This window comes from Neofelis nebulosa, chromosome 7, assembly GCF_028018385.1.
Source record: "Neofelis nebulosa isolate mNeoNeb1 chromosome 7, mNeoNeb1.pri, whole genome shotgun sequence".
Classification (NCBI taxonomy): Eukaryota; Metazoa; Chordata; class Mammalia; order Carnivora; family Felidae; genus Neofelis; species Neofelis nebulosa.
Genome location: NC_080788.1, coordinates 87,836,144 through 87,859,561, shown reverse-complemented (window position 1 = coordinate 87,859,561; position 23,418 = coordinate 87,836,144). Strand labels below are relative to the sequence as shown.

Sequence of the window (23,418 nt, the reverse complement as noted above, 5' to 3'; positions counted from 1 at the left end):
CAGTGATGTAAAGCTAAAATTTTCTTCTTCTAAGATCAGAAGTAAGACAAGAATGCCCATTCTTTTATTCAACATAAAAATCCAAGCCACAGCAATCAGACAAGAAAAAGAAATAAAACACATCTAAATTAGAAAGAAGTAAAACTCTTACTATTTGCAGATGACATGATACTATATAGAAAACCCAAAAGACTCCCCCCCCCCAAAATTATGATAACTAATAAATGAATCCAGTAAAGTTGTAGGATACAAAATTAATATACAAAAATCTGTTATATTCCTATACACTAATAATGAACTATCAGAAAGAAATTTTTTAATCCCATTTACAACTGCTTCAAAAAGAATGAAATTACTAAGAATAAATTTAGTCAAGGAGGTGAAAGATCTGTACTCTGAAACTTATAAGGCCTTGATAAAAGAAACAAGATGACACAAATAAATGGAAAGATATTCAGTGATTAAAGATGGAAAAACTAATATTATTAAAATGCCTATACTACCCAAAGGTACAATCCATATCAAAATACCAATGACTTTTTTTCATAAAACTAGAAGAAAAGTCCTAAAATTTGTATGAAAGCACAAAAGACCCCAAACAGCCAAAGCAATCTTGAGAAAGAAGAACAAAGCTGGAAGTATCATGCTCCTTGATTCCAAATTATACTAAAAAGCCATAGTCATCAAAACAGTATGGTACTGGCACAAAACCAGACAACAGACATATAGATGAATGGAAAAGAATATAAAGCTCAGAAATAAACCCACAATTGTGTGGTGTATCAATGTATGAAAAAGGAGGCAAGAATATACAATAGAGAAAAAACCATCTCTTCAATAAGTGGTATTGGGAAAATTAAACAGCTATATGCAAAAGAATGAAATTAGGGCACTTTCTCCCACCATAAACAAAAATAAACTCAAAATGGATTAAAGACTTTACCTAATGTAAAACCTGAAACTATAAACTCCTATAAGAAAACATAAGCCAAAAACTCTTTATCATTTGTCTTAGCAATATTATTTTGGGTCTGTCTCCTCAGGCAACAATAGCAAGGAAACAACAGCAAAAATAAACAAATGGGATTACATTAAACTAAAAAGCTTTTTCACAGCAAAGGAAACCATTAACAAAATGAAAACTCAACCTATTGAATGGGAGAAGATAATTGCAAATGTTGTATCTGATAAGGGGTATATATCCAAAACCTATAAAGAACTCCTACAACTCAACACACACACACACACACACACACACACACACACACACACACACACAAAACAAAAAACAAAAACAAAACAAAACAAAAAACAAATTGTCTGGTTATAAATGGGCAGAGGGCCTAAACAGACATTTTTCCAAAGAAGATATGTGGATGGCCAATGGGTCCATGAAAGGTTGTTCAACATCACTAATCATCAGGGATATTCAAATCAAAACCACAATGAGATATTACCTTACACCTGTCAGAATGGCTATTATCAAAAAGACAAGAAATAACAAGTATTGATGAGGATGTGGAGAAAAGGGAACGCTTGTGCACTGTTGATGGGAATGTAAATTGGTACAGCCACTATGGAAAACAGTATGGAAGTTCCTCAGAAAATTAAAAATAGAAACACCATATAATCCAGCAGTTCTACTTTTGAGATTTATCCAAAGAAAATGAAAACACTAATTCAAAATAATATATATACCACTATGTTCATTGTAGCATTATATAACAAGATATGGAAGCAATCTAAGTATCCATCAATAGATGAATAGGTAAAGAAGATGTGTATAAATATACAATGGATTATTACTCAGCCATTAAAAAATGAAATCCTGCTACTTGGGACAATATGGATGGACCTAGAGGATATTATGCTAAATTAAATAAGTCAGACTGGAAAAGATAATTGCCATATGATTTCACTTACATGTGGGATCCAAAAACCAAACGAACAAATAGCAAAAGCAGAAACAGACCCATAAATACAGAGAACAAACAGGTAGTTACCAGACAGGAGGGGGCAGAGGGATAGGCAAAATAGGTGCAGACAAATGGGTGGTACAGGCTTCCAGTTATGAAATGAATAAATCATGGGGATGAAACAGCATAGAAAATATAGCCAATGGTATTATATGGTGACAGATGGTAGCTACAATTGTGGTAAGCATAGAAGAATGTATAAAGTTATTGAATCACTATGTTGCACATCTGAGGCAAAACGTATCGTTGTGTGTCAACAATATTTCAACTTAAAAAAAGATGTGGTATATGTGTGCAATGGAATATTCCTCAGCTGTAAAAAAAAGTACAAAATCTTGCCATTTGTGACAACATGGATAAGACTAAAGATACTGTACTAAGTGAAATAAGTCAGAGAAAGACAAATACTATATGATTTCATTGACATGTAGACTCTAAAAACAAAATGAGGGGTGCCTGGGTGTCTCAGTCGACTAAGCTTCTGACTTTGGCTCAAGTCACGATTTCTCTCTGTGCTAAAAGCTCAGAGCCTGGAGCCTGCTTTGGATTCTGTGTCTCCCTTTGTCTCTGCCCCTCCCCAGCTCAGGCTTTCTCTCTCTTTCTCTCAAAAATAAACATTTAACAAACAAACAATAAAAACTAAAATTAATGAGCAAACAAAACAAAAACACAGACTCATAAATACAGAGAACAAACTGGTCACCAGAGGGAAAGAGCTGGGTGGGGAGGGATGATATAGGTGAAGGAAATTAAGAAGTACAAATTTCCAGTTATAAAATCAGTAACTCACAGGGATAAAAAGTACATCATAGGGAATATAGTCAATGATATTACAATAACTTAATATGGTGATAGATGGTAATTAGACTTATGGTGATCTTTTTGTTATATATATACATATATATAAATAAAATTAGGAATCTTTACTGTGTACCTGCACTATTGTACACCTGAAGCTAAAATAATATTGTATGCCAGCCATATATTAACAAAAGTAAGTAAATAAATAAATAAAATGCCAGTATATTTAACATACAGTGTCATATTAGTTTCAGGTGTGCAATATAGTGATTCAACACTTCCATACAGTACTCAGAGCTCTTCGAGATAAGTATACTCTTTAATCCCCTTCACCTATTTCCCCCATCCTCCCACCCACCTCCCCTCTGGTTACCCTCTGTTCTCTATAGTTAAGAGTCTGTTTTTTGATTTGTCTCCTTTTTTCGCTTTGTTTGTTTCATGTCTTCAATTCTACATATGACTGAAATCATATTCTAACTGGCTGGCTTATTTTGCTTTGCATTATACCCTCTAGATTCATCCATGTTATTGCAAACGGCAAGATTACATTCTTTTTTATGGATTAATAATATTCTACTGTGTATCTTCTTTATCCATTCACCCATCGATGGACACTTGGGCTGTTTCCACAGTTTGGCTATTGTAAATAATCCTGCAATAAACATAGAGATGCATATATCCTTTAAAATTAATGTTTTTTTATTCTTTAGATGAAAACCTAGTAGTGGGATTACTGGATCATGGGGTAGTTTAAACAGTTGGGTTTGATGCAAGGATAGAGAAGAGGGTAAGATATCTGGTTATCTTATAAATAATCTTAAAATTTAACAAATACAATAGCTATATCTGACTTGCTAGTTGAAAGGTGGCCATTGCTGGGAAATTAAATGTAAAAAGAAGAGGACAGAAAGATCAAGACAGAAGTAAAGATCCCAACAGCTAGCTCATGTGCTTAGTTATGCCAAGAAGAACTCCATTTCTATGTTCGTACCTTATTATATATAATTGGATTCCATCTGGCTGAAGGTGGATAGCACGAGATAACTCTCTTACTGCCTTTTTCAATTTATGCAACTGTTGAGTGATAAACAGAAACTTTGCTTATAATAATACTGATTTGTTTCCCTTCTGATGCTTCCCTCCCACCCTTCAGTACAGAAATTTTGCAAGAACATCTCCTAATATACATGAGTTCTTTTGGGTTTTGTTTGTTTGTTGCTTTTAAGAATCATCAAACCAAATGGGATACAAAGAAGTTTTTTAAAAACTTTTTAAAAGGTTTTTAAAGTTAAAACGTTTTTTTAAAAAAACTTTTTACTAAGCCTGCCCTGGGTCTTCTACCTCCACCATCAGGAAAGGAAGGGCATTGCATGGGACTCGAGTCACATTGGGTCCTGAGATGTAGACAATGGAGAACAGAGACTCTAGCTAACTCGCAGTAGACAAGCACTGTGAGCAAGAAATAAACCTTTGTTATTTTAACACAGTGATTTTAAGTGTTCAGGGTGGGGGGAGGGTTTGGTGCGTGTGTGTACATGTTTAGCCACAGCACAAACTAGACTATCGTGGCTGAAACCAGTGTGACCAAAGAACTTGTAGAAGACGAGGGCAGAATGGTAATAAGGGGCCAATTCCTGTGGTTCTTAGAGGCCTTTGGCTTTTGCGGCATTGCAGCTTTTATTCTGAGTGCAAGGGAAGCTATTAAAGGGTTCTGGGCAAAGTGAAATAATCTTATGTTTTAACAGGATCACTATGGTGGCTATGTTGAAAATCCTTCCAAAGGGAGTAAAAAACAGAAGCAAGAAGACCAAGAGGTCCCTGCAGCAATCCTGATGAGGAATGACACGTCTTGGACAAGATGATTAGTGGTGGAGTGGTAGACAGGGATATCTATTTTGAAAGGCAGAAACAACAGCTAACAGTGGTTATCTCTGGAAAGTCAAATTTGGTTGGAATCAGGGAGGACTTTTGCTATTCATTGCATCTTTGACTTTGCAACACTAAAGATATGTCACATTTTTAAATTTAAATAACTTGTAAAATTTCAACAAAATCTTGGGGTGCCTGGGTGGCTCAGTTTAAGCATCCGGCTTCGGCTCAGGTCATCTCTCACAGCTCTGGAGTTTGAGCCCCACGTCGGACTCTGTGCTGACAGCTTAGAACCTGGAGCCTGTTTCAGATTCTGTGTCTCCCTCTCTCTCCCCCTCCCTTCTTCACGCTCTCTCTCTCTCTCATTCTCTCTCTCTCTCAAAATAAATAAACATTAAAAAATATTTTTTAATTTAAACAAAATCTAAAGGTAAGTATGAATGAGTAGGATCCCATTATATACACAGATCCCATTCTACGAACCCACCTGCTCTCTCTCTCTCTCTCTCTCTCTCTCTCTCTCTCTCTCTCACACACACACACACACACACACACACTCAAAACCCCTGTAAAATGTTAATAGTAGTTGTCTCTAGAGAATAAAATTATGGATTATTTTAACTTACTGTTATTTGCATACATATATTACATGAAATAAATATATATTGTTTTTGTAATAAGGAAAAACGTTTTTTTAATGAAAGACAAAGTTCACACTTCATAAGTAAAGGCTTTATACATAGGTAATTATAATTAATTATATCTACTTTATATTTATTGCTTGGACATGCATTAGCCTCTGTAATTAACTGAAAACAAATATATTAATATACTGAAATTACACTGAACAATAGATATCCAGAAAATTAAAGCATTTTTTTTAAAAATCAAGGTTTTCAAAACTTAAATACCTTATGATAGGTTTCTGCTCTACAAATATAGCTTTGAATATATAAAGGATCAAGTCTAATAGCCTCAGAAAAATGCCAAATGGCTTCAACGTAGTTATCCAAGTATAGCAGATGTATGAGGCCAATATTTACGTAAGCCAAAATAACAGTTCTAAAAAAAAAAAGTGAAAAAGCAAAATCTTGTTAGACATTTTAATTAATCCAAATGTTTTCCAATTTTGAATGAACCTAGTGAAATACATACATCAATATATATCAGGATGTTTTATTAAATGTTTTACTAAAACAAAGTAAATCAGTTAACTATTCTCTTAAAAATTATAAGCACCTTTATAAAATCCTTAGTTGAGAATCAACATTTATAGAGTCTATGCTAGGAACAGAATTCCTGAACTCCCCGTTCCATCTTTACTCTTCCTTGACTTAATCTTGAGTTATCTTGAATTTCAAGCTTAGTTTTTCTCAATTTAAAAGTTTTCCCCTCAGGCTATGTTGTATTCGCCATGAGTAACAGAGAGAAACAGTAATATTCTCAGAGCCTGGGGTTAAAAATCCTCTCCACGTACATATTAACCCAGCTTCTTTTCTTTATAAAATAAATGTATTTTTTCTCTATTTGAATCAAAACATTTTCAATAGAGAATTGATCTTAGAAATTACTCTATTTGATGCCTCTATTTCAAAATGAGGAAACTACATACCCTATAGCCCAGCTTTGTTAGAAGCCTGGACCCTTTGCCTAAAAGACACCAAAGTTCTTACTGCCCATTTTTTGGCTTTTTTTGGAACTGCAACTCTTTTCTTTCTGGCTCAAAAATATCTAAAAAGGAACTACTTTGGCCATTATGGAGCCATTCTCCATGACTTTCCTAAGTCAAGTTTAAAGTTTACCTTAGATAAAAGTAAACAGTCTGCTGGTTGGCATGGAATTGGCATGTTGTTTTTATTTTTTTTGATGCTTTCATTTTAACAAATGCTTCTTTGAAAAGAACAGAAATTAATTAATTCTGTGTTTTAGAGCTTAGATTTCTGTACATACTAAAAGTGTGTACAACTTTTAGTCTTTGTTTCTTCCTGAACCTACACTCTAATGGTATTGGTTTTTTCTTTTGCTTTACTATCCAAAATGAAGTCAGATTCTAAATAGTTTCCTACTGTTGAGTCATATGTTGTGTGCATAGCAATATATCAAGCAGAATATTTTCTCATTATTGTAAAACTTGTTAACATTTTTTCATGAACTTAATTTCAAGAAGCTCTGATCTGTTTATCCCCACACTGCTGTTAGTAACTTTATGTTGTTACCTGTGAATTGGACTCATCTCAAAAGCATTCAATATCTAAAATTTGCAAAAGTATCTGAGGTAAACAGATGTTGGGAACCAGATCTTATCTTAGAAGTAGTATTCTAATTCTAGGATGCTTTTACAATTGTTATTTTATAAGGTTATTAATGATGAGGGGAAATGGCTTTTTCTTTCATTTTGTTTTTTTTTCTTAACTTTATACAAAAGTGAATTCAGTAAGAATGAAAAGGAAAACATACCTTTCTAGAGAAATAACAGTTTCAAAGTCACAGATTGCCAGCAACCAAAGCTTTAGATCTGCATAGAGTATGCCCCGATGTAGAAAACAACCAAGATTCTCATAGCCATCATTTATGAGAGCTTAAAAATAACAACATACATCTTATTTGGGTTCTGAACAAAAATATCTGAGTTGTGTTTTAGTCTTTACCCTTCCCATTGCTTATTCTTACATTTGAACACTTTATAAAACATATCTATGATGAGCGCATTTATTTGGTAAGAAACAGTATTCACATAAAAATGTATTTGTCTATAAGTAACTATGTGGCTATCAAGGTTCACAAATTCATTAAAACTGGAGAAATCCTGATGGTAATCTAGGATTGTCCACTCACTTCATAGATGAAGAGATTAAGGTGCAAAGGGGCTTAACCACAGTCATGATTAAGTCAATGGCAAAGATGGAATCTAACCTCTGATTCACTTCAGTGGATTGCAGTCAGAAGGGCACCATTGCCCTTGATGGGCTGTTAATTATCAGGAAAGCATTGCTATTGGTCATAACACAGGCTCTGGTACAACTCCAGACACGCAGATGACAGAGATCAGACTGCTACACATACACCAGGAAGAGCAGCTCAAAGAGACTACTCCAAGGTAAGCTGAACTTGGAGTTAAGGCAGGCAACTTGACTATGCATGTTCTAAACAACAGGAGTGTGGGGCAAAAAGAATCTTCTCAGTACTCCAGGTGTGTGTCTTTCATCTATAAGCAGTCTAGAGGTCATCTCATGTATCCCCACTTACTAATTTTCCCTTCACTTTCCCAAAAACAGGCTAGTGAATTACATGGGTTTTCCACAACATTTGATCCATGTCTTCTAAGCTTCTCAGGCCCATTCTGGCTAAGAAGGGAAAGTTCTGCCAAAAATGTACATAGTGCTCACAGTCTGGGACAAAAATATTCACAGTGTTAGATTTGGGGAAGTATATTGAGTTTAAGCAATGATGACACAGATTAAATAAATAATCATGAAGGCAATCTGCTCCATTCACAGTATAATTGGCTAGCAAAGACAAAGTCAGCTGCACTTTTGGTGGTTGCTCTAGGAAAATTAAAAAATTCTACCTAAGGAAAAAATATTAGAATTACTTAACCTCTCTGTGCCTCTGTTTTCTTATCCGGGATGAAAATAATTCCTACCTCATAGCATTATTCTGAATATTAATTGAAACACTCTATATAAAGCATTTAGATTAGTGTTTGGCAATTAGTGAAAGGCACAATAAATGTTAGATATTATTATTAGCTTGGAAAAATATCTTAAGGGTCCTTTTTGATTGTGGAAGATAAAACTCCTTAAGCTAGCCTATAGAAAAGAATTAAAGCCAAAATCAAGCTGGTCTGCTCTGAATAATTAAATAACAAAGACTTTGTCTTATTGTGATAGCCTAGAAAAGAGGGGTGAGGAGCCCACAACTTGGAGAAGAGGGAAGTATGAAAAAGAGGCTTTTAGAGATTACCAAGAAAGGAGTTTGGCCAGATGGCAGATAGACAGAGCTGACAGAGAGAAATAAACTTCAAGAAAAATGGGTGTGCTTGACCTCCAAATTTAAATCGCTTTGGGGCACCTGGGTGGCTCTGTCAGTTGAGCATCAAACTTCGGCTCGGGTCATGATCTCATGGCTCATGAGTTCGAGCCCCACATGGGGCTCTGTGCTGACAGCTCAGAGCCTGGAGCCTGCTTCAGATTCTGTGCCTCTGTCTCTACCCCTTCCCCACTCATGCTCTGTCTCTCTCTGTCTCAAAACTAAATAAACATTAAAATTTTTTTTTCTAAAGTTAAATCATTTCTGCTAACTTTATCCTTTGAATCCTAAGATATTCATTTTCTTAATGTTTATTTATTTTTGAGAGAGAGAGAGAGAGAGAGAGAGAGAGAGAGAGAGAGAGAGAGAGATCATGAGCAGGGAAGGGCAGAGAGAGAGGGAGACAACAGAATCTGAAGCAGGCTCCAGGCTCTGAACTATCCACAGAGCCCAAGGTGGGGCTCAAACTCAAGAACTGTGAGATCATGACCTGAGCCAAACTCCAATGCTTAACCTACTGAGTGACCCAAATGCCCCCAACCCCAAGACATTCATTAACAGTAATCACAAGAATTGTGTGGATATGCAAAAATGGAGAATCAACCAGAGAGCAGAAATTAGATGCAAAGATTACAAGAGAGTTAAACAAAATTTAACTTAGTCTTCCCTTCCAAAAATCCTTAGAAATAGAAGGGAGGGTACCAGATTCCTCTCAGCACATAGGATAGACTCTAGGTTATTTTATTTGAATATTCATGGCACAGGTGGCCTCAGAAGGCTATCATCTTATATTGCCTTCCTTCAGGAGCTGTGTAATTCTCTTTGTAAGAGTACAGTTGTCTCTTAGTCTCTAGATACTGATACTGCCTCATCTAGAATGATGGGATTGTAGTACTTTGCACCCAGGGGAACACTGTTGGTCTCTGGCTGGAATTATCCAATCACAATGAGCTAATTTATTCAGCTGGGACTGTTTACTGAGCACTTACTCTATGCACAGAATGGTGCAGGGCATATTTATATACCAAGAATACACTGATACAGGGTAAAGTGGAAATGACTACTGTTAGCTTTTGGCATCCTATTATTACTAAAGATTCTCAAAGCTCATTTTTAGTTTAAGGGTTTAAAAACTCAGAATTTGACTAATCAATGGGCTAGGCCTATGGAGTAGGACACAGCCCACTAGGAAAATTCACTGCTGTTTTAGCAAGCTGACTAGAAAATAGACCTGGATTTCCAGAAATAACCTGAGAACTCAATATATAGAAAGAGATTTCTTTGATATGATATTCTCCCTTTGCCAAAGTTATACACATACATGTAAGTACAAACACACTCACATTCACTAAAAGGGCATACTAGGAACACTTAAACCATTGTAGCTTGTAAATATATGTGAATATATATACTATACAAACATATCTTAATATGTAACTACATAAAAATATACATATTATATTAATCATCCCATATTAGTATTCCACTCCATTAACTTCAAATCAAATTCCTATGTATGTGGAGTTGAAGGCAAAGTACCTGAAACACTGTAGTCCTGGAGCGCTCTAAAAGGGCTACTCTTTCTAAACAAGCAGGCTCTATAATACAGTGCTAACCAGTTATTAGGATCTAAGTGAATTGCCACAGAAAGATCTTGAGTTGCTTGCTTATAAAATTGCCGTTTAAAATATGCTCTTCCTCTGTATGTCCTAGAAAAAGAAAAAAATTCAATATGTATTGCAAAACACACATTTTCTCTTTTTTCCTTTACAACTAATTTTGTATTTGAATAACAATTTCTGATTATTTCCACTTGCTCCCCAAAAAAGGTTAGCAATGATGTTAATAGCAAAAAGGATATGAACTTTTTATAAATAAATATACTTTATTTTATATATAATTATATGCTTATTAATAATATGCTAATTATATGCCTACTAATCTTATTACATTTCTTCTACTTATCAGAGAAATGTATCAATAAAATAAATATGAGTTTATTTATTTTTATTACTTATTGAGTACCCAAAATGTTAGGCTTTAATTTATGTAAGATTGTTCTCTAGAAAAAACAAATAATCCATTTTGAAGGAAATGGGCCTCAGTGAGTGGAGTTGTTAGAAAATTTTTCTTTGGCACTGAAAATGCACCCAAATAAATAGGAGGCTGCTTCACATGGATGAAAGCTATTGCATCAATTGTGTGATTGGATTTTTATCTCCATTAACTTCTGACTCCAATTTCAAAATTATCATTAACCTACATCAATTCCTGAAAATTCCATTTTCAATCATTTAGTAATGTAAAGCAAATCAGCTTTTAGAAATAAAATAAGGCAATTAAGGAAAAACAGGAGGAATAAGCTAATAGGTTATCTGCTGCAAAGAAGTTAACATAAATCTAGTTGGGGGGAGGGAGAGGGGATAAAGAGATATATAAGAAAGTTATATTATGAAATCAATGATAACTTGGGGAAAAGAGTGAAGCCAGTACATTGGCAGACTGGTAACAAAGATCTCTCAAAAGCACTAAGCATCCTGATACTCATGATATTTTATCTTTCACCTAAATGTTTATTGCCCCATCTTTAAGAAATGTCTTTTTAATTTTCTAATAAATATAAGAATTTTATATTTATTGTTAAGTATTTCTGATTGCTAAGAATACTCCTAGTGATTTTTCAGCATATTATATGACCCCAAACTTAAAATTTACAGGATAAACCTTTAGTAATATTTCTGTAGGATGCCATTAAGTCATGTCAACTCTTCAAACATACTGACTTTTATATCTTTTCCTTATTTTGTTTCCACTGCTTCATACTTCACACCCTCCTCAGCTCACACCTGTACTATTTTACTCCATTCCTAGTTCTAGAGTAATAAGATCTGATCATCAGATAATAAAGATCTCTTTTCTCAAAAACTTTCAACAAACCCCTATTGGCAATGGAATGAGGTCAAATTCTTCAAAATGGCATATAAGGTCTTCCATAAGCTAGCATCATCTTACAATAGCTTTAATTAATCTTCTTGTTCTCCAACTAATTTGACGCTTTCCTGCAAGTAACACGCCTTTTACTCAAGAAGTAGACAACCAGAATAGAGCAATAACTAGGGCAGAATATTAAAAGACTTTCTAAAAAGATTGTCCTCCTTTCAAATGACTACAAGTTGGGATAATTTTAGGAGCAAGTTATCTCAAACTTTCAAAGGACAAAAATTATCTAATCCTAAAGGATATGTTCCTAAGAAAAGAAAACGATGGAAGGCTTAATTCCTTTTGAAAAAGAAGCCAAATACTGAAAATACAATCTGACTATGAAACTAGAGAACAATCTCACTACAAATGTAGATGAAAAATCTTCAAGAAAGTAAAAACAAAGAGAACTCAGTATAGTCTGATAATATTCCATCCAAAAATATATGAGGTCCAAGAGGCACTTATCTTTCAAAATTAGAAAAACTGTTAATATGAGATTCCTATAAGTAAATGAAAATTCCTATTATTACTAACAGTATTGTTAAGTTAAAGTCAATGCAATGATATAAAGTTGTGAGATTAGAACAGAGAAAAACTGGCAGAATAGGGAACTTCAAAACTTCATCCTTCCATAAAGGTAATGAACATGCTAACACCATCAGAATCAACTTTTTTAGAACTCTGGAATCAATATAATTAAAAACCTCACAACCACCATGAGAATGCTTTATACAGGAAAGAAATCTACACATCAGATGAAGCTCAGGATGCTAGGTAGGATAAATTCAAAGAGATCCACACAGAGACACCTTATGATTAACCTGGTGAAACAGAGACAAAAAACAAAAAAACAAAAAACAAAAACAAAAACAAACAAAACTCTTGAAAGCAGGATGAGCAAAGTAACTTCTCCTTTACAGAGGATTTTCAATAAGACTAACAACTGATATCTCATCCAAAATCATGGAGGCTAGAAGGCAGTGGAATAGCACACAGGCATGCCTTGTTTCATTGCACTTCCCTTTATTGCATTTTGAAGATACATTTTTTATTTATTTTTTAATTTTCTTAATGCTTATTTATTTTTGAGAGAGAGAGACAGACAGACAGACAGAGTGTGCAGGGGGCAGAGGGAGCAGAGGGAGTGGGGAGGTGCAGAGAGAGTGGGAGACACAGAATCCAAAGCAGGCTCCAGGCTCTGAGCTGTCAGCAGAGTCCAATGCGGGGCTGGAACCCATGAACCACGAGATCATGACCTGTGCCAAAATCGGATGTTCAACCAACTGAGCAACCCAGACACCCATTTTTTAAAATTTTCTTAATGCTTATTTATTTTTGAGAGAGAGAGAGAGAGCGAAGATACTACATTTTTTACAAAGTAAAGGTTTGTGGCAACTGTGCATCAAGCAAGATTATTCACACATTTTTTCCAACAGCATTTACTCACTTCATGTCTGTGTGTCACATACTGGTAATCCTCACAACATTTCAAAGATTATTATTATATTTGTTATGGTGATCTATAATTAGTGCTCTTTGATGTTAGTTACTATTGTCATTGTCTTGGGGCTCCCTAAACCATGTCCATATCAGACAGCGAACGTAATCAATAAATGTGTGTGTTCTGGCTGCTCTACCAACTGGCCATTCCCTTGCCTCTCTTCCTGTCCTCCAGCCTCCCTATTCCCTGAGACACAACAATATTGAAATGGGGCCAGTTAATAGCCCTACAGTGGCCCCTAAGCATTCAAATAAAAAGAAGAGTTGCATGTTTCTCACTTTAAATCAAAAGCTAGAAATAATTAAGCTTAGTGAGGAAGGCATGTTGGAAGCCAAGACAAGCTAAAAGCTAGAACTCTGGCACCTGTGAGTCAAGTTGTGAATACAAAGGAAAAGTTCTGGAAGGAAATTTAAAGTGCTACTGCAGTGAACACATGAGTGATAAGGAAGTGAGAGAGCCTTGTTGTTGACATGGACAAAGTTTTGGTGGTCTGGATAAGGATCAAACAAGCCACCATAGTCCCTTAAGCAGAAGCCTAATCCAGGGTAAGGCCCCAACTCTCTTCAATTCTATGAAAGCTGAGAGAGGTGAGGAAGCTTCAGAAGAAAAATCTGAAGCTAACAGAGGTAGGTTCATGAGGTTTAAAAAAAGAAGCCATCTCCATAACATCCAAGAGCAAGGTGAAGCAGCAAGTGCTAGACATAAAAAGAATACTACCACATGATTCTATTTATATAAAGTTAAAAAAAAGAAACAGGCAAAACTAAACTAAAAATATTTAAGGACACACACTTATGTGATGAAACTAAAAAGGACTACAAGGAAGTGATTAAAATGGACATCAGGATAGTGGTTGCTAATCTTCTAGGAAGGCAAAGGCACAAAGGGGTCTCTAGGGTACTGGAAATGTTTCTTGACCTGGTAATAGTTACACAGGTATTTACATTGTGATAAGTCATTAAGTTGCACATTGGTACACTTTTCTGGATGCATCCCTTATTTTACTATAAAAAATTTCAATATTGAACAAATTGCGAGTAAAAAAATGATCAGGTACAACTACATACACATTTAAATCTCTTCAAAACAAAACTTAGATTAAAGGAAAAAGCAACAAAATGAGAACTTTTTATGCACAATAAGGTTGGAAAAAGCAAAGTTCATTATCAAACTTATAATAAGATATTACAGAAATCTATATAAACAGTTCTCTGTACTCAGTGAATAAAAAGGATATGAAAGAAAACTTAAAGAATAAAATATAGGTCAATATTTTCAAAATTGATAATGTATCTAGTATTTAGGAAATGTAAATGAAACAACTCTAAATTGTCATTTTATGCCTATTAAATTACCCACTACTGTTAGGACTGAAAATTGACTTCACTATTTTTAAAAAGCTGTCTGACATATTTCCAGCAATTTTCTTTCCTCAGAATGTATTTTAAAACAATAATTTCAAAAACCACATCTAAAATAATTCCTACCTGGCTTGAGAATTTTGGGGATCTATATTTAATAAAGCTGTAAAATCTTGTATGGCTGAAATCCAGTTTTCATTTTCATAGTAAAACATCCCACGTTTCAATAATGCATCTGTTCTTTTGGGATCATAAAAAATGCACTACATGGGGTGTGGAGGGGAGGCAGAAAAACATAACACAATAATGAAAAAAGAATAAAACACAAGAAAAGTATATCATCTCATAGCAAATTAACTAGCCGACAACTACGTTTTTAACTTTATATTATATAAATGCAAACTAACTTAAGATGCCTAAACTTTCAAATTTTCATTTAAAGACCAGGTCTTCAGTAAGAACATTTATCAACAAATTCTTTTAAAAAGGGGAGGAGGTTTACTGAGAGAGGGGGGAAAAAAAAAAAACCCAGCATATATCAGAAGCCAAAGCTTTTGCCCACCAAAATTTTTACTGATAAAATTTCAGAGGTGCAATGTTCAACTAAAGTGGGGTTGTATTAGATCATAGCATTTATCCCAATTAAAGATGATATATATTAGACTACATCAAGGCTGATTCAATCAAATCAAATATGTATTAATCTAGTCCCTAAAATGGTAAAAAGAAATTAATTGGTATTGGCCTGGTTTATTCATTTCACATTGACATGCAAGGCAAGAGTGAAAAGGCTACATCATTGTATATTCAGTTGTAAACTCGCCTATTGATAGTGGGGGGTTTGAGGGGGGGATGGGGAAGTGAAGCACAAAGACTACTTGAGTATTTTTTAAAACAGTAGAAAAAGAAAAGAAAAGAAAATCCTAAAGATTTTGAAGTTTGTTTGGCCTCAAGTGGCTGCATTAGTCAATGCATGGAGGAAATGAACAGGAATAGATAATCTAATAATTTCATTATCTTAGAAGAGATTTTTGGTCACTTCTAGTTTACAATCCTCTTGAAACAAAAGAATGTCAAGTATGAGGCTAACTATCATGAATTAAGAAAAAGGGTAGTTGGGAACACAGAAAGCTAAGTTATTTAAATAACTTCTAAATTCTCAATTGTATTAAGAAGTAGAATTTAGAGTTAAGTCAGGAGATCAAGGTTACAATTCTGCTGCAATTAGGGGACTATTTGGCTGACTCTAGCCTCAAAGTACAGTTCAGCTAAAAGTTCACTTCAAGGGAATTCCCTGATATTTCCCAATATAAATATATAATTAAATATATATTTACCCCTCCATTATCTTTATTTCTTTCATAGCACTCATCATAAATTGTATGTATTTATGTACGTATTTATTTCTGTAATATGTCCTTTAACCTATAGGCTCCATGTAAGCAAGAAACAGGTCTGTTTCATTCACCAAAATTTATCCACTACATTATACAGTGATAAATATACAGTTGATAAATATTTGTGAATGAATGAATGAATGAATGAGCCAGCAAGCACAGCGTCTTTAAGAGCAGATGGGTCCTCTGTAGAAGAGAATCAGCCATGTCTCAAGAGTTAAGAGGTGGAAAATAATTTTCTCTCTTGTCTGAAGGGAAGAAGCAATTTCCAAAGGTTTCTTTAAGCACTTTTCATGCTTCAGAAGAGCTAGTAAAGTCATGCCTCCCTCCCGGAGTTGTTTCAATGCACCCATACCCAACTCTTTGATGTAAATCCATTCATTCACTAATAATAAAAAAAAATCATTGACATAGCATTAATGTCAATTCTACTACTGAGTGCTCTAGGTCCTAACATATAATAAATTCGTTTTTATTATATAATATATGTGAAAGACACTCAATGACTTGCTCTAATATTAGGAGGAGAACATCATGATCTAAAATACATAAATGTCAGCATTATATATGATAAAGCTTACCTTAGAAAAGTCATCGATGGCCAGAACTTTGTTTGCTATTTCATACATCTCACCCCTCCTGAAATATATATCAGCATCTGTGGGCTTGCACTTAATTGCCTGGGTATAGTTTAGAATTGCTAAAGTAATGTTTTTTCTTCCCCTGAAAATTTCTGCCTTTGACAAATATGCCTCTAAAGAAAATTAAAAAGGTAAAATTTAGTTTCACAGTCCTTTTATTAACTATGAAAATTTTAATTCCTTTCCCTCCCAAAACATAGAATAATGTTTCTATATTATACTTTCTTAACCATTAAGGGTTTTTTTTTTTTATCTATTTCAACAATGCAGAATTTGTTCTCAAATGCTGGTAAGTATCTATTTGTGGTTATAAGCATTTTCAATTTCAATTTTAAGTAACAAAAATGACCTTTTATCTTTTTGTATATCTGAAGTGTTTCATACTCTTTTAAAGTTTATAGTAAAACAAAAATTTATGGACTTTGGCAGAAATAGGCATAGATCGAAAAACATTTATTAAGCTCAAGTTATATTCTAGGGGTATGTTATTCATGCTGTGGATACAAAGATGAACAGGACATTTTCTCATTCTCAGAAAGTTCCATGTTTAGTCATTCAAGCTGGTTAGAGGACTGTACATAAAGGCAAATGTATAGATTTCATCCAACCAAGAAGTCTTAGAACACTAAAACTCTTCAGAGATTTGTGGTCAAGAAAAGATTTATCAATCACTTCTATAACTAAAATTTTAAGTTCATATCCTTCTTGTGCGATGACCATTAAGGAACCAATTTATTGTAATGTACACAAGGACATTAATTAACATTTCAAACCATGGTGAGTATTTTGAAAACACCATAGGATCATACAAGTCCCATATATACAATATCAAGAGTAAATTTAACTTTAAAGAGCCAGAATCATTTTTGGAGACTTATATCTATTAACTTCTATATCTTTACAACACCACTAAGTGACCAAAGCTTAGGTAAAGATATAAATAATATAACTGGACAGAAAACCCACCTGCATTATTTTTATTATATTTATTTACATAATTCAAATCATCCAAAGCTTCATTAATTTTGTCTTGGAAAAGATAAATAAAATGTCGGTGCCAATAGGCATTGAGGAACAATGGCTCCAAGAGTATAGCCTAGAAAATATATGTATAAATTCAATTAAATTTGGTTTATTGAAGGAAGATATCCCAACAAATGAATTTTTAAAATACTATTGATCCCAATGGCATTCTATGTGTATATTATAAAATGATACTTCCCAATCTGACAGACAAAACGTAGTGTTTTTCATGTCAGTCATTTGAAAATGCCAATAATTATAATTTCATAATCCTACACTTATACCACAAAAATTCACTGTTCAAAATTCTAGTAGAAATTATTACATACATTCTTACATAGAGAGGACAATTATATAACAATATTAATATAAGTACAAATTATTAACATTGTTATTTTGATTAAATAAAACTTACTTCCTGTAGATCTTTCAGGGCACTCTGCAACTTTCCCAGTTTCCTATAAATAGCTCCACGCCTACAATATGCAAATGCAGGATATTTTTTCCTATCATTTATTTCTTTAGTCAAGATCTCCACTTCGGATTCATAATATTTAGTAACTTCTGGAGAAAGACCAGACTTCAAAGAATCACTCAATTCTAGTTTTGGTGGTTCTTTCATTCTTTCAGACATGTCGTTATGGATAGATATTTTAACTCTTTTGTGTGTGGTTGTCTTCTGATGTTTGTGCTTAGAGAACATATCAAGAGCCCATGTTCGAGGGTTAGTATTTTCTGGAATTCCTCCCTTACTTTGGACAAATTCATCAAAATTTAAACACGAAGGTAGACTGGGACACTGAAATTTACGTTCATATAATGGAACTCTGAGTAAATATTTCTTCTGTCCAGGAAGGATTCCATGAGATGTTGATCTAGTTATTAAAAGAGTGATTTTTAAATGACAGAAATACAATTATTTTTATAACCAATAAATCAACTCAGTTTTACACAAAATTAGTTTCTCTATTATTAAAATAAAATTACATGCTATTTTCATTCAAACCAAGTTCTCCTGTTCATTCTTCAAAATTGTAACATATGAAGAATATGTAGAAACTCTATAGAATTTATGAAAGCAGAAGATTGTTATTAAAGATGTAGCTTTCTTAGAATACTGGAAATAAGGGGTCAATGTTCCTTTCAAGTTTAATTTATAACCCTGTCCCCAACCAGAGAAATTACAATGGGGAATTGAGGAGGTAAAACTTGATGTGAGGAAGGCAATGTCATCCAAGAGTTTGGAGAGGACATGAACTTTAGGAAATGGGAAGAAGAAAAGATTTAACTACACAGTATGCTACCAAATTAATATCCCAGACGCCACCCTTCTTTAGTAGACTATCAAATTAGAGAATACCTAATATGCTTTCAAATGCTACATTTCTAGTATTTTCCTCCTCAAATTCTCCATTTTCTGAAGTTTTCATTCAGTAAAATTTAGCATATGATGGGTATTGTACTAGCCACACAAGTGAGAGTAAGTACATTCTATTGGAAGAAAAAATGTAAACCCCATCATTTCATAAATATTTACTGAGTTTATACTGTGAGAAAGACCTATTGCTAAACATTAGGAGAATTAAAAAGTCAGTATTCTCTTCCCTTACATTGTGTCACTCTCCATTCCTCTCTACACTCTAGTGCAACCTGCCATATCTCTTTTGCCTAGAGTACAATCACTTCTTAATACCAGACTTCTACTCTTACTCTTTGTCTAATCTGTTCTCCACATGGAAGTCAGCATGCTTGCTTATTTTTTTCTTAACAAATGTAAATCAGATCATGTTACTCCCTCCAAGAGCTTCTCCTAATATCTAGAATGCAAATCAAGCTTTTCTTCATGGTCTACAAGACTCTACATGATGAGGCCCAGGCATATATCTCTGATAACACTACTCTCTCGCCTCTCAATTTTTCAGCCATATCATCTGAGAGCAAGCCTCAAGGCTGTTGCACTTTTCAGCACTTCTGAATGGCTGGCTCCTTCTCAATTCATATTTCCTATCAAATGTTACCTTAGAAAGGCCTTCTGTGCCAGATGCATTTTGTTTCTACCTCCATGTTCAACTCTACCCTTGTCTACTTTGCCCTCAGACCCAGGGGACTTAATCTGTTCAGCTATATTCATAAGATCCTTGTTCTCTGTCTTCTAATTGGGTATGTCCAATTAGAAACCCCAAAGAGGAAAGGAGGAGAGTGAAGTCAAGGTATTTATTCCTCTGACACCCTCCTAAAGGGTCGCTTCAAAATGGCTATGATCCTTGACCACGGATCACTAATTTTTTTTTTTTTTAAGGAAACCCTTTCTCCAAAATTCCTCTTCTAGGTTCTAGTAATCACTCTTGCTTTTTGTCCTCTCAGACTTAGGGGCAGAAAATGCTCTATTATTTTTAGCCACAGCATACTACATTATCATTTGTGATTTCTTATGCCCTGACATTTTTGTAAATTGTGCCTTTATTATATTTTCATAGAATTATCCTAAATTGAGAGTGCTGTTTAGTACTGGTACCCTGACTGATAAAATAATTGGTACCCGAGGTAGACTCAGGAAATACACACACAGAAGGATCCTAGGATAAACTTCTTCCCAGGATAAAATAGGACACAAATAATCCACAGTGTGTGGTGGCATCAAAGCTCCTCAAATTATCACTAGTGTTAGCAGGGGATGGTGTCCAGGTGGAAGGCAAAGTTGTAGGAGATCAAGTAGCTACCACTTAGTCACTAGGACAACAGTAATGGTTATAAAAATTGTGGAATCACTTTACTGCTTTCAGACCAAAAGAGAAGAACAGTACCTACTAAATGACCAAATTCCCTAAACCTTGGATACCATGATAATGAAGCTACTGGAAAAGGAGTAGGAAACAAATATAGGATGTGAACATTTGAGCAGGCACGAATGAGGCCAAGAAGTTTGAATCTCCAAATTTCACTTATCCTCTCTTGACAGAAGAGACTGCCTGAGGTACTGTCAGATTCTCCAGTCTGAGAGACTCAACCCTCTCCTGTATAAATATCTTTCAATGACTACACTGAGATATTGCTTCATATGTTACATAAAATCTGATTCAAGGACTCCTCAAAATCACTCATCTGGGATCTCCCGAGCCCTCTCATGGAGCTGCAATGACTATCGTCCCTCAGTCTCTTACATACCTCCTCCATGGATGGGTGGTTGCTAGCCCTAGCCAGTGAAGCCTTGCTAGAACTTCCTGCCAGTCTCTGAGTGATTCTCAAACTTTAGCATTAGTCACCTGGAAGACTTGTTAAATGCAGATTTCTAGTGTAGATTTCTAGCTCGATTTGGTGGACAGAATTTTAACTCATGGAGATCAGTGGTAAGAACTAAAAGACTGCAGGTCCTCAGAAAGTGAGATATGTGGGCAGCCTGCTAAGGTGTTCTTTGATTTACATAAATGAAAAACCTTTAAGTCTTCTGGGCATAGGTGTAACCAGCTATAGGTGGGGTTTAAAACCTCTCATGCAGCTCTCTGACCTCAGCTAGTTCATATCTAAAACTTCTCACCTGACGGGAAGGCCAGGCCAGGTCCCTCTGAGGAAGGATCTGGCAATGTGGCCCAGGTGGATTTAATGAAATTTCCCCCAAATTTTACAAAGGTCTGGGAGAGAATAAACACCCAAACCTTCTGAGAATTATTAGATACTTAACCCTAAACTTATGTTGATATACAGATACCCATTGTGGATGCCACTGAAGTTCACAATCAAACTGGGGGATTCTGAAGGTCAAGTGATATAAAGAATCTTGGCCTGAAAACATCTAACAGAATCTAGTGAGACATGGACCCATCCTGTGATAATTTCCCTAGTCCCAGAATGTGTAGTAAGAATGAATCAACTTGATAATTGTGTAAACTACACCATAAAGAAGATAATAGTAGTAAGGATCAAGTAGAAATCTTTGGAACTGCCTCCATTCCATCCCATACCACCACCCACCAAGATAGCACACCAAAAACAATACTAGGCCATCAGGGAAATTACAGACTAGTAGCACTAAGGAAAATATGTCACCTACTGTTTGGGGTAGGGGGAAAATAAATTCTGCCTCTCTTGGGGATGTAGTGGCAGCAAGACGGACAAAAGAAAATCAGGACTGAGACTATAGATTCACTGTCAGGAGGTAGTAAAGTTTGGAAGTTTTGATAGTAGAAGTGGGGACCATGGTCAGTTATTCTAAAAAGAGACAGAAGGAGATGCATTTACAGGGATAAGAGGACCAATAGCAAAAGGCCTGGTCTGAATCTCAGTTCAATATGTTAGTCAATCCTGGAAGACAGAACACTGGCAGAGATCTGAGGGACTGGCGATTCACAGAAGTCCAGGTAAGAAAGAAGGTAATGAGTATAAGGAAGCAAAGGTGAACCAGGAACCATCAACATGCACATCTTCTTGCTGCAACAGTAAGCTTCTGAAGAAGGTCTCTGCTAGTCCCTCACTGGCTGGTCCACCAATATTGGATTCAGAGATCAAAGCCGAGGGAAACTTCCAGAGAAATGGTGAAGCTACAAAGTTATTACAGACACATAGCATCCTGCCATGACCTAGATGAGGGGCTAGGCAACAGGAGTAACCTATAGTAAAGGGACTGGCAGAAAACACATGGGGCTGGGTTTTTAATCAACTCAAATGGACTTCGGCACGAATTACTTTCCACAGTCAAGCTTTGACTTGATATATGAGTACATACACTGTCTGCTTCTAACCATTTAAGGGAGCCAGCACGAATGAGTATAACTAAACAAGCTTAAAGGTCAGATATACAGTGGTTAAGAAGGATAATTCTGTGTTAACCAAGCTAAGATTCGTGAAAAAAGATCTCAAGCTATACAAATAAAATTATTTTTAAAGTTTCTCCATAAACTTGTTTTAAAATAACAATTATTTAATAGCTACACTTTTGTGCTAGTTTAAATTAAGATTTTTTAAAAAGAAGAAAGCTGTACTAATGTATTATCCTAGATAAATACTCCTATAGTTTGTTTTACTGCCTCCACCAAAAGGCTCATCCTATTACACCTGTTGGCAGTATATACAAATTTCAAATTCAGTTGTTAAAAGGCAAATAAATCTCTTTAAATGGTGAAACTTTATAATCAAAGTGATAAAGAATCAGTAAGAGGTAAAATACCCTACCAAAATAGTGTTTCATCTGCTTATATTCTTTATAGAGACAGAAGCCACTTAGGTATGGCCAGAATGGTGCAGATATTATCCTTTCTAGGATAGTAACGATTCATATGCTTTGAAATCAGCAAATGTATCAAAAATGTATAAGCAAATTTCTGTTTCTTATCAAAAATATTTGTCAACTTAGAAAAACCTATGTGAAGTCTTCTAAAGATGAGCTAACAAAACCAGTTCCACATATTTGCTGCCGGGAAAACTCAAGCATAAGTAGTGTGCAGAGAACTCGGGACTTGAATGGCATCCTCCACTAGGATTGGTCCCTCTTTCACTCTGTCACTCACATTTATAGTGATTGTTCCCAAGTCTTTTCAGGGACAATAAGTCACTACACCAAAACATCATGAACCCTTTTTCAGAACCACAAGACTTTATAACAATAAACAAAACAATATGACTCACTTCAACAGTAAAGTCTTTAGTTTTCAAAAGGGCATACACTTAATGAATTCCTTATCATCTGGGGTTATCTGAAGAGGAATAAAGCCCAGAGCTTTCTGCAAACTATTTTGCACAACACTTCAGTCTAAGAAAGTTACGTCCTGAACACTTAAAAAATGAGCATACCTGGAACTTCAACTGTTGTTATCTCAGGTCCTTGCACATTTTAAACATGCTAGA

The 23,418-nt window shown here is 34.9% G+C and overlaps 1 protein-coding gene across 3 annotated transcripts in view; it reads right to left on the bottom strand.

Annotated features, from left to right (window-relative positions):
- TTC6 (tetratricopeptide repeat domain 6) overlaps positions 1-23,418 on the bottom strand; it is a 209,651-nt gene that overhangs the window by 49,523 nt on the left and 136,710 nt on the right. For all 3 annotated transcript variants that reach the window (XM_058738878.1, XM_058738879.1, XM_058738880.1), the window contains 8 exons: positions 17,996-18,455; positions 17,524-17,653; positions 16,498-16,670; positions 14,646-14,782; positions 10,215-10,384; positions 7,104-7,224; positions 5,558-5,708; positions 3,769-3,851 (listed from right to left, as the gene is read on the bottom strand). In XM_058738878.1, coding sequence (XP_058594861.1) covers positions 3,769-3,851; positions 5,558-5,708; positions 7,104-7,224; positions 10,215-10,384; positions 14,646-14,782; positions 16,498-16,670; positions 17,524-17,653; positions 17,996-18,455 — 1,425 coding nt within the window. The remainder of the gene's footprint in view (positions 1-3,768; positions 3,852-5,557; positions 5,709-7,103; positions 7,225-10,214; positions 10,385-14,645; positions 14,783-16,497; positions 16,671-17,523; positions 17,654-17,995; positions 18,456-23,418) is intronic.